The 12091-nt window shown below is 38.8% G+C and overlaps 2 protein-coding genes and 2 non-coding genes across 14 annotated transcripts in view; 1 reads left to right on the top strand and 3 right to left on the bottom strand.

The window, feature by feature from the left end:
• Positions 1-12091, top strand: part of Dora (zinc finger SWIM domain-containing dorado) — a 130942-nt gene that overhangs the window by 43130 nt on the left and 75721 nt on the right. The window lies entirely within an intron of this gene.
• LOC143216877 (uncharacterized) lies at positions 3980-6107 on the bottom strand. Of its 5 annotated transcripts, none has more exons than XR_013010663.1 (4): positions 5070-6107; positions 4665-4748; positions 4221-4596; positions 3986-4126 (listed from the first exon to the last, which is right to left on the bottom strand). XR_013010663.1 is itself a non-coding variant. In XM_076440430.1 (3 exons), exons 1-3 carry the CDS (start codon positions 5103-5105, stop codon positions 3980-3982), a joined length of 267 nt encoding a protein of 88 aa, XP_076296545.1. In that variant the 5' UTR covers positions 5106-6015. The 5 variants fall into 5 exon arrangements, 3 of the variants coding, with proteins under 3 accessions (XP_076296545.1, XP_076296544.1, XP_076296543.1); XR_013010662.1 differs by having other exon boundaries at positions 4665-4763; positions 5070-6105; XM_076440430.1 differs by lacking the exon at positions 4221-4596 and having other exon boundaries at positions 3980-4126; positions 5070-6015.
• Trnag-gcc (transfer RNA glycine (anticodon GCC)) lies at positions 10925-10995 on the bottom strand. Its single transcript has one exon. It is a non-coding gene; the product is annotated as a tRNA-Gly (tRNA).
• On the bottom strand, positions 11683-11753 carry Trnag-gcc (transfer RNA glycine (anticodon GCC)). Its single transcript has one exon. It is a non-coding gene; the product is annotated as a tRNA-Gly (tRNA).

The following is a 12091-nucleotide window of genomic DNA, read 5'->3' on the forward strand; positions in this document are numbered from 1 at the left end:
CTCTGTCTGAATGTTTTCTTTTCTCGCCTCCATTTTCTGTTTGGTTTCTATCAGCTTTGGGCAGCCTCTGTATCAGGCTGGGTGGCCAAAGTTCTTACAGTTTACACAGTAGGGTTTGTCTATGCTTTCCGATCTGTTTTTGTCGTCTAAAGGGGGAAGTTTGCATTCGCCCGGGTTGTGCTTCTCGGCGCACTTTACGCATCTATATTCTAGGTTACAATTGGCCGCGGCGTGCCCTCTATTCTCTGGCATCTTCTGCATTGCACTTGGACCGATTTATTTAGTTTTTCCCAAGTGATTACAGAGTGCAATACAATTCTAATATTTTTTAATTTTTCTATTTTGCTATCTGGCGATAGCTTGACCAAAAATATTGGCAGGTTTTTATTGCTTTTGATGGAGTCGCGCGTTTTAAATTTGTTTATGCTCATGAACTTTATTCCTTCTATTTTTTTGATTCTTTATATCTATAAGGATTTCTTCTGGTTCGAAATCGCCGTCTACGTATTTAAGCAGAACTGTTTTACATTTTTCGTTCTTTGGTGTGTACGTAAAAAATTGAAAATTGTTGTTCTTTTAGTAGAATACATATCTTCTTATATTCTACACACACAAAATTATGCGTTTGTAAAATGTGTTTATTGCTGCCAATATTTTTTACTTCGAAATTGCCTGTAATACCTGCGTTTCTTATTGCGTTTATGACGGTTTTAGCGGGTTGGTCGATGATTGTAATGGGGGGGGGGTGGCTTAGCGCTGTCGGTTTTTGACTCGCTCGGTGTTACCTTTTGTTGGGCTGGTATCTGGGGTTTTCCGGCTGGTTTATGTGTTTGGATAGGAGGTTGTGCTGTTTCCTTCTTCTTTGGCGCATTTGGGTTGTCCTCGCTTGAGCTGGGCCTTTTTTTGCCTGCGATGGTTGTGCCCTGTCGTCTATCGTGGGTGACCGTCTCAGTTAATGGTGGAAACTCTTCGTCTACATCCAATGCTGCGTGTAACGGTTTCTGTCGGTGCAGATTCCATTGTTTCCGTCGGATTTTTGTCGACGCTCTTCCTCGAGCTGCTGCATCAGTCTCTCGACCGTTTTATTTAAATTTTCTATTATTTTTAGTAATTCGTCCCGTCTTTTCTCAGCCTCGTTGATTATGTCCTCCTTTGTCTGCTGTGTGGAGGTCTTCGTTTTCTGTGTTTTTCCCATTTCTGTTGCTTCCCGTGTACTTTTTGTCTTAACGTCTTTTTTTTTTTATAAAATTTGGTGCAGGATTTAACTTTTTGGTGTTCTTACTGTTCTTGAGCATTTGTTTGAGGGCTAGTGTCATTTGCGGGTCGTCTATGTCGTTGATAGCCGTTATGTTGCACACATTTTATTATTTTCTTTAATTTGTCCGGGATTTTTGCGGTGTCCTTTGTTGTTAGGTTGATTGGTTTCGTTGTGGATTGGTTTTTATCCTGTGTCGGGTCGTTGCGACTTGTGTTTGCATTTACGGGGGCATGTTCCCCTAGTTGATCCGTGCTCTCGCACTCAAGTTTGTAACAAAGAATTTTTACAGTTTTATCGAGGTCTTTGGAGTAGAACAATCTTTTAAGGGAGAGGTATGCTTTTTGCGCTTTACTTATTTGGATTTCAACGTGTTGGTTGTAATTTAATTTAAAGTCTAAATGTATGCCTAGGTAGCGGACAATATCTTTGTGGGGGATTTTAGCGTTAGGATTGAGTTTATCGGAAATATGAAATTTTTTGGAATGTTTCCGTACATCGTAATTGGCGCGTCGGAGATTATATTAACATATTATATATTAATAGATTATAGTAATATATGGCCTAAAGAGAATTGTTTCGCATTTGTTTAAGTTTAATTTTAATTTCAAGGTATGGAAATAGTCCTGTATTTTATTCAAGATTCCTTGCAATTCGGTTTGAAGTTTAGATACTTTGCTATTGCGTGTGTAGACTAAGAGATCATCCGCGAAGGCAATCACCCCTTTAGAGTTGTCGCTATTTAGGCCAAACATTTGCAAAAGATCGCTTATGTATATGTTAAACAAGACAGGAGAGTTTCCGGGGCCTTGTTGTAGGCCGTTTTCGATATCGAAGCATTTATTTGACTTGAGTTGGCCGTTCGTTACGTAAAACTTTTTATCATGTAACATGTTCCAGATGATTTTTATTAAATGGATCGGAAATTCCTTCTTTAGGAGTTTAAAAATGCGTCCATCCAGCCAGACAGTACCAAATGCTTTTTCTAGGTCTATTAGTACGGCGCCCATGCAGTCGCCTGCATTTCTGGCCCGACATATATCTGAGGTAAACTTGGTGATTGCGTGGACTGTTGAATGTTTGAATCTAAATCCAAATTGAGTTTCGGGTATTAAGCTATTTTCTGTGCAGAAGGAATTCATTGACTTGTTTATGGTGACTTCGAATATTTTACTTATGTTTGGCAGAAAGCTGATTGGCCGGTAACTGGCCGGGTCACTGCTCTCCTTTCCTTTCTTTTTGATGGCTATTAATTTAGCCGTTTTCCACGCTGTGGGAGAGTACGCTCTGTTTAAACAATTATTAAATATTACACTATAGTTGTAGATGTAAAGAGGTGGTAGATGTTCTAGTACGATGTTCGGGATGCTGTCGAAACTTGATGACTTTTCGTTGTTTAGGATTTTAAGTGTGAGTGGAACGTGATGTAGATCAATGAGGGCGATAAAGGTGTTCACGGTTCCGAATCCCACGGAGCGTGTTGTAATACACAACGTAATGGCTTTCTTGTACTGTAGAACGCAGATACGTTCCTGGATTCGCCGTGCATGCGCGAGTTTTCCCGTACCAGTTCACAACGGTGACTTATATCACACAGATGTCGCTCCCCGTCGAGCAGATGCAGAAATACTATGACTACACACAATATAACTGTGTAAGGGTAAAAAGAGGCACCCGACAAATAGGGTATAGACAGGCCTGCCTGAAATGCCGGGCCACGACTCGTAGTCGAATGATTGTTTACTTTGAGAGCGCGACACGAAACACGTCCGCTCACTACGGTGTCTCAGACACCACTCTCGCTGCGAACAAATGCCGAGCGACATACTGTTGAATATTTATTCGCGTGTCTCCATGATCGTCTATAATTCCGAAAATATCCTCGTGTATTCGAATTAGCATACGGTAACACGGTTTCTCGTATTTTCGCACGTGAATAGCACACAACCTGTCAGCTGTTGATTACGTGTTGTTAAATTTGTATCACAATCACAGAGTGACGCCATAGCCATAGATAATAGTGACGTCACTGTGCTCCGAATGAAAATATAAACAGAAGTGGCTAGTCAATGGGAAAAGAGCATGAAGCTATGGGTCCATTCCGTTTCACGCGTTAGGCGCATGGGTCGCAATGTCCGCATGCTTCCCAGTTGTCTTATATCTCCAATAGTTTCTTTACTACGAGGCAGATTGCTATAATGATTTGCAGCATCATGTTTATCGTTAAGATCACTACACTCCTCGTCAAAAAGATAGCCCAGGTGTGCTATGCTTAATTTCTCAATGACCCGTGTGAATTTTTACGTTTGTAACGTATAATATCAAAACATTATGAGCTCAGAATATGCGGTTCGTTGAAAATAATTAAAAATATTATAAGGTTTAGTGTGTAACAAAAAAAAAAATGGTTTTATTTTAAGAAAGAAATGATAGCACATGTACAATAAGAAAATAATAATGAACATAAATTTTAACTAACAATAATTACTTATCAAACATATATACTTATTTAATAATGGGTACATCCCCCTTTATTTTCTATTACTTCTATTGTACGATTTGGCATGGATTTATATAGTTTTTGGGTATAATTTTGACTTAACGTATCCCATTCGCGTACAATTGCATTTTTTAAATTCTTGTACGTGTTGATACTGCTTTCCATTCGCGTATACACCGCGAAAAAAAAGCAACTTTTACTCTAATCATACTTTATAATATTAGTTATATTTTATTACTTTGGAAATCTTCCAATCCAACCAATGGAGACGAACTGCTGCTTGTTGATGGTATTGATGGTGCTGGTCCATCACTTGAGGCTTCAGCTGGAGGTTGCATGTATGCCTTTTCTCCCATTAATGAATCTATCGCCTACAACCACAAAATAAATGTTATAAATCTATACATATAGTATGTAGCATTGTATTTACATTTTTACGTATTATACACATAGGCATATACTTACAGAGTAAAATGCCCAGCTGCTATGCGAATTGCCATTTTTTTTATTTTGATCATATATATATAATCTTTATTCTCAAATATATGCCTTTCGGCCTTACATTTTTTCTCTTCTTCCTACATTTCGACACATTTTTTTTTTTTACATAATTACATTTTCTTACTTCTAGCTTATCTTAATATTTACACAACAATTTACAGACTATGTATATCTTTGTTCCTCTCTACTTTTTGTCCCGATCTCTCTTTACCCTCTCTCTTTCGATCATATATATTTTTGTATGTTCTGCATAGTCCAGCCAGTTTTGCAGAACACTGTACCCCAGTAACTGGACCCCAGTAACTAATTTCTTTGAGTTTTGGACATCCTCTATAAGAAGCTGGATGTGCAAAGCTTTTACAATTAATGCAATACGGACCAGTCGGGTTTTCGTCGTCATATACTTACAGAGTAAAATGCCCAGCTGCTATGCGAATTGCCACTTTTTTTATTCTGATCATATATATGTTTGTATGTTCTGCGTCGTCCAGCCTGTTTTGCAGAACGCTGTTTCATTACACATAAATTCATTACATATAATTTAAATTCGTCAAACTTATTTCTTACGAGTTCAATGTTATTTAAACGTAAAGATTGTTTAAACCCTGGCTGATTCATATTTTTAGAATTTAAAATATCAAAAATGTCATTAAACATTGATAAAAATTTAACTGTTGCTTCGCAATCCTCAAATTCTTTGAGTCCCAAATTATGACAAAAGATCAGAGAATTAGCTGTGGAAATACTAAAAATCTGTGCTGCTAAGCGAACTTTCATTTTTTGCTTTTTATAATTTATATGTGCATTTCTCACTTTGTTTCCTAAGTGCATGCCTTCATGTTGCTGCATGTAAAATCATCAAATAAGACCATCGTATGAAAATATAATTTTTACGTTTTTCTTAAATATTTTACGTTTTTTGAAAACGTCACATACTCTCACGTTACTCTGGTCATCAGAGAGGGTTACATTATTTCTCCTAGATTTCCTCGATTTCTCCGTTCTGGCTGCTGGGCTGCACTAAAAGGTTATGTAACTGTATGTAACGCGTGCATAATGACGTACTGCGCTTGCGCCGGACACAGCCAATGAAAAAGATGCAAACTTCTTCTACCTCGTCCCCTCCTGAAAAAGACTTCCACCCCGCAACGACATCCTCCCTATATTCCTATATCCATGATATTACCGCGTTGGTTGCCATCCGCTTCGACCCTAGTGTGGTGTCGTTGGTCCCTGATCTATCGTCATCTGGTCTCGACCTCTTCGACGTGGATGGGGTTGATGCCGCTCGCTCTTTTTCTCTTGACAGGGTGAATTTCGTCCAGGTGTCGATGTCTCCTCTTTTGTTCATCACATCGTTATCGATGTAATCTCCGACCGCGTTCAATTGTCCAGCCGCGTACAGGGTGCGTCGCCAAAATCCGGACAAAATTCAATTTGAATTTCACTTCCGTTCTATACAGAGGTCGCCCTTGGCCTCCAAAATAGCTTGATGCATGTACTAATCATTCATAACCTAAAAACAGTCGCAATGTTCAAACCAAATGCAGAGTATAATCTGTTATTAAGTGGAATATTAAAATAGGATAACAATGAGATTTTAGTTTGTGGAAACGAACGATGAATATATTTGTGGCAATACGTGTTCACTGTAAGAGTGCGGTTTTACGTCTGAGGTTTTAGCTAGACGCATGTCATTATGATTACATAGATGATTACATAGATGTCACTTAACTGTGTTACAATATATGGTTTCTACATTATCGACATATATGTATATATATATGATAGCTTGCAGTTATACATATTCCAACATAATCGAAGAACCGCGATCATCGAAAGTGTTCGCGCTGGGCGCTCAGCGACAAAGATCATTCGCACAGAGGAGTGCGAATTATGAATTTAATCGGAGGACATACACAACGCCCAGAAGCAGTCGCCCTTGACCAAGCCCTTTACTATCTGTACCACTAACGGCTATGTTATTGATGTTGCGGGGCCCTTTAGTGGAACTATGAATGAGATTCCGTTATCATAAAGAGGATTTTGAATGAGCCGGCCGGACTGAGGGCCCTGTTGCGTCCAGGGGATGTTTGTGTTGTCGACCGAGGCTTCCGGGGTGCCGTGCAATATCTTGAAGATTGTGGGTATATTGTGCTAATGCCTGCCTGTAAAGATCGGCGGGCGCAGTTCACCACGTGGGAGGCTAATTTGTCACGGTGTATATCGCGGATACGCTGGGTCATTGAGGCTGTGCATGGAGCCATCGGACAGCATTTCCGGCTGTTACATCATCAGCTTGACAACCGGTTGTTGCCTTATCTGCGGATTCTGTGTATGGTGGCTGCCTATTTGATAAACGAATTTGGTGCCCGGTTTAATGTCGATCCGACGACCTCGGCTCTCGTTGAGCATCAGATGCTTAAGCAGCTCGTCCGAAGGAACAGTTTATTGGGTGCTCTAAGGTCTGAGCGGCGGGAAGGAAGGGAATATGCATCGAGGAGTGTCTGGCCGATTTTTGCCCGGTTGACCGATTTCGATCTCTCGGTATTGTTTGCCGGTGAGTTTAAGTCTCCTTTAAAACATCAATTGATCTAGGTTTTTTGCTGAAAGTCGGTTCCTTCTTTCAGACATAATCTGTCCAGCCTTTGAAAATATTTTTTTCTGATGGGGACAGAAGTTGCTGGAAAATACAGAGGTACATAGTGTGCCCATCACTAGCTCAAACGCCGGATTCGTTCTCGCGGAAAAACCGTAAACAAACCGTCCTCGCCCTACTCGGCCCATGGCCTGTTTACAGTTTTTTCCCGAACATTCCAAACTGCGAAGACGCGCGATTTCACATTGAGTATAGGGAAGGCGAGGTCTCCTATACTTTGTCAATCGCAAGGGGGGGGGGGGATACTGACCACTATATTACCGAGGATCTTATGGAAGAGTATTTTTAATCGTGCTCCACGATCGTCTTTTGTTCTAATCTCTCTGATTCTTGCTCCGATTTCATTAACGAACGTTTTATGCTATTATCGAACACTTGAATACACCTGTCGCTCCAATTTTGTTATTAAAAATATCTCCAATTGCGAAAGCTCCGAGACAGTACAATCTAAAGCAGGTGTTACGAATAGCAAAAATAGAGCATCCGATATTTCGGAGCAGACGACGCTTGAACTCCATTCGGACACGTGGTGTCATTTAAAAACAAGCCTTCTTAAGGACCTCGAGTGGTCCTGTGGCGGCTGTGCACATCTGGTCGCACAACTTGAGAACTCGCCCACTTTCCGTCTCGAGTATTTCTCTTTTTCTGCTTAACCGGTGACACGACACCGTGCTTCCATTTCTTCGTCAACCAACATTAATTAATGAACAGTTTACACGTGGTTCCTTCTTGCCACTCTTGTACGTGATTAAGACGCACTCGGAAACGAGTCTCTTAGATCTTAGGTGCTGGATTCTTTCCTTAGATTCCCTATTAGAATCTCGGACTCGTTTAATCATTTAATTATTTATTAATTGAAAAAAATGAGATATGGTGTACAATTTGATACAGATTCCATTGCAACAAAAGTTTTTTTCCAAGGAATATTTCCATCGACTCCGAATTGTGAAATGTTAAAATATGTTTGAAAATTATAAAAAAGAAATTGCATCGGCCGGGAATCGAACCTTTTTTTTTTTAAAAAAAGTTTTTATTTGCTAAGGTTTAACAAATTTTTACATCAAAGGCGCAAATAAAAATACGAAAAACAACCTTAATATATAACAGTCTTATGAGGTAGGAACATCTTTGGCGCGTCGCTTCATATCATTATTAGTAGGGGGATTGCACAGTAGAGGGATTAATCGACATGTCAATAAAGTTCTAATTGTCGATCGATATTTTGACACAGGCGAAAAAAGAGATCAAGAAAAAAACCCGTTATAATATCTAGAGAGTGTGTCTGTGTGTGTGCGCGTGTGTGAAAGTATGTGTGTAGTTGCTTTATATATACATATGTGACTATTGTACACTTAATCTAGGTTATAATAAATTCCGTGAGTAGCGGTTAGGTTAAGAACTATGTCTTTGGTATATAAATCTATATATATGCTAGGTGCTTACATACTAATTATAGTATACTAAATTGCACATGATAGATTGCACACTTTAATAAATCTAGGTGATCAATGTGACGCTACAATAATTTAAATGACGCGTCTCTGCTCATTTTTTCTACGACTTCTCCTTCTAAGGTCATCTATAAATTTAGCATCTTCTACTAGCCACCAGTATTTTTTAGACAGACGGTGAAAGTCGTTCTTGTCTCTGTCAGGAAGAGATGTGGAATATTTTATAACTGGGGGGTTCGTGGTATAATTGTACTTAAAAGATTTGTCCGCCCTGCCTCTTGCTGCGTGATAGATTATTGGAATATTCATGCTATCTTGGATTAGTTCACTTTTGTCAAGGTGCATAAAAATCTGAGGGGAGATATGCCCCGATGCCATGCATTCTTCTGCGTCAGGTATATCAATATGGAGTAGGTCGGTGAGGATTTTGTTCTCTGTGTCTGGGATACTTGCAAAATAGTCACGTATTAGTTTGAGGATGTGGCAATCGATACGGGGAATATCGGCAAGGTTGTATATGGTTTTGCTGTTTATGTAGTGGTTGTTGAAAGTCTTTCTGTAGATGTGTAAGGCGGCTCGTATACAGTTTCTTTCGAATTTACGTATCCTTTCCATGGTTGCAGCGTTCATGTTCCACCAGATGGGGGCGGCATACGTTATTATGGGACGTATCAAAAGAAGGTAGCAGATTATTTTTGCTCTTTGTGAGAGGGAATTATTAAAGAAGAGTCTGCTGTATTTTCTTAATAAGTTTGTGGCTTTCTGTAGTTGAGTATTGGTGTGAATGTTGAATTTAAGAAGGTAGTCCAGTTGAACTCCTAAATATCTGACACATTTTTTGTGTTGGATTGTGAAGCTACTATTGTTGTGTTGAATTGAGATGCGAAAGTTGTTTATATGGAAACGTTTGGAACTGTTTATAAATCTAAGCGGTTTATGAAAGAGGATTGTCTCACATTTGGAAGGGTTTATCTTTAAATTCCAGTTAAGGTAATGCTGGTTTAGATTGTTAACTAGCTTTTCAAGTTTGTCTTGGACAATATTTGGGTGACTGTCTGCTACTAGATTTATGAGATCATCTGCATATGCTGCCGAATACGTGTTATTGTTTGTGTTGAGCTGAAATAGATTTGTGATACTGTGAGTGAAGATATTGAAAAGTAAGGGGGAGTTGACTGTACCCTGAGTAAGGCCTTCTTTTATGTAATACGTTAAAGTAGAGAGATGTTCACCGTTCCAGGTGACAAATCTCCTATTTGTGATCATTCTCCAAATAATTTCAATGAGATCAGAAGGGAAGTTGAGATCGTTTAAAATATAGATAAGGCCATTTATCCACACTGAATCAAAGGCCTTTTCAATATCTATGAGGCATGCTCCAACTGTTTCATTTTTGTGAACATGCTTGGTGATAATGTTTGTGATTGAGTGGACTGCGTGGATGGTGGAGTGCTTGTGTTTGAATCCAAATTGTGTATCCGGAATGATTCTATTGTTTGAGGTGTGCTGTGTGATTGCGTTGTGTATGCTGGCTTCAAATACCTTACTGATGGCTGGGGTGAGACTAATGGGTCTATAACTAGCAATGTCTTCAGGCGGTTTACCTTTTTTAATAATTGGAAGGACTTTGGCAGTCTTCCAGCTATCTGGGAAATATCTGCAGTTAATACAATTATTAAATATTACTGAGTACGCGGTTATGAGTTTATTGGGCAGATGTTTGAGAACAATTGGAGGGATCTCGTCGAGGCCAGATGAGGATTTATTTGGCAAGTATTTTAGGATGTAGCTGGTGTAATAAGGGTTACAGAATAGCGAATTATCTACTCTATTTGGACTAATTGCTGTGTTGGTATCGGAGAAACATGTTATTGTTGAGTTACTATTGAGGTTGTTTGTAAATGTATTGGTTAACTTGGATGATTCTGTGTCTACTAGTTTTTTAATTGATTTGGAAGAATTGGTATGTCTGGGGGAGTTGATCGTCTCATAGTACGCACCAATTATGTTTAATATGTCAACTGGGTTTTGTATATAAAATTCATTGTTGTGACATATGAAATCCTCTTTTTGGTAGTTACATCGAGATATTAAATTTTCGTTTTCTTTTTGAATTAGTTCAACTAGTAGGAATAAATCGCAACTCAATATGAAAGACAAATGAATCGCGAAGTTAGGCTGCATTCAAGACCTAAAATCGTTTTCTTTTTATGATCAATTTTAAGTTGGGCTTTTGGTCTAAAGAATCGATTTATCCTAGGAAAAAAAGTGTCTGTTTTCCTGTAATCTATGGATTTGATTTGCGATTCCCAATATTTTGTGTACGACTTGGCATATTCTAGTTTTAGTATGTAATTTATATTTGCAAGAAGTTCTTTATGGAATGCTATGTTATGTTGGTGTGTATTGAAGTTGAGTTTGTACAGTCTGTTCAAGGAGGTTAGTACGAAGGATTTGATACAGATTCCATTGCAACAAAAGTTTTTTTCCAAGGAATATTTCCATCGACTCCGAATTGTGAAATGTTCAAATATGTTTGAAAATTATAAAAAAGAAATTGCATCGGCCGGGAATCGAACCCGGGCCGCCCGCGTGGCAGGCGAGCATTCTACCACTGAACCACCGATGCTCACGTCTTACTCCGTTCCCAAGGGAAGGAAATAGCAATAACTCCATCGCGATGCACAGCTGACTTTCACCAGCACATTTATGGATCGGAGTTGAAATTTCGCCTCCTACAGACAGTCCTCCCATTGAATACCTAAAAAATAGGTTTGGAGTAAAAATTCCTTAAGTTAAACTTCTTAAAGTAAAAGCAACAAAATAAAAAAAAATAGAATTTTGCATCGGCTGGGAATCGAACCTTTTTTTTTTAATTTTTATCTGTTAGGAATTAACAATATGTACAACAAGCGCAAATAAAAATACTAAAAAACTACCTTAATCTGTATCAGTCTTATCAAGTAGGAACATCTTTGACTCTTTGCTTTATATCTATTAGATGATTGCATAAGTTCGTGTCCGATTTGAAAAGAACATTCAATGGTTAAATTTTAAAGATTGGTTGAAGATTTGGTTAAAGATTGGTTAAATTAAAATTTAAAAAATGGTTAAATTTTAAAGATTGGTTAAAGATTCGTTAAATTAAAATTAAAAAAAGGTTAAATTTTCTACAATTAGAGAAGAACGGTGACTATATGTATAATTGATTAGTATAAAACTGTATTCTTTAAAAAACATCCAATATATTGGCGGGGCATTGTGCACTCCAAATTGTAAAATGTCAAGAAAATATGTTTGAAAATAAAAAAGAAATTGCATCGGCCGGGAATCGAACCCGGGCCGCCCGCGTGGCAGGCGAGCATTCTACCACTGAACCACCGATGCTTGTGCTCCAAAATACTCCGGCTCCAGTTTGTCTGGCATAATAGTTGCTCCAATTTCTCTACCACAAATTGTTATAAACTTACCTCGTGGAGTACAATATCGTCCCTGAAATTCACTAAAATTATTCGAGGTAATTCTCAGTGTGCCGATCCATGTTCCAACAGTGCCATTCGAATCTCTCTGTTCCGGATTAACAGTGTTACACGAGCGTTTCGCTGGAGGTCGAGGCTAGACCGAGACAATAAGGAATATCCCTCGTCAGTTTCGCCGATGACTCTGGTTCAGGGTCGGCCATTGCACTTTCGTGGCCCGAGCATAACAAAGAGAACGAGTTGGAG

This window comes from Lasioglossum baleicum, chromosome 16, assembly GCF_051020765.1.
Source record: "Lasioglossum baleicum chromosome 16, iyLasBale1, whole genome shotgun sequence".
Classification (NCBI taxonomy): Eukaryota; Metazoa; Arthropoda; class Insecta; order Hymenoptera; family Halictidae; genus Lasioglossum; species Lasioglossum baleicum.

Bases quoted from the DNA above. Each gene is read 5' to 3' on its own strand.
- LOC143216877 (XM_076440428.1), bottom strand. From the start codon at position 5,105: ATGCAGCAACATGAAGGCATGCACTTAGGAAACAAAGTGAGAAATGCA. The intron at 4,127-4,664 runs GTAAGTATATGA...TTGTGGTTGTAG, and splicing joins GCAGCTGGGCATTTTACTCT to GCGATAGATTCATTAATGGG.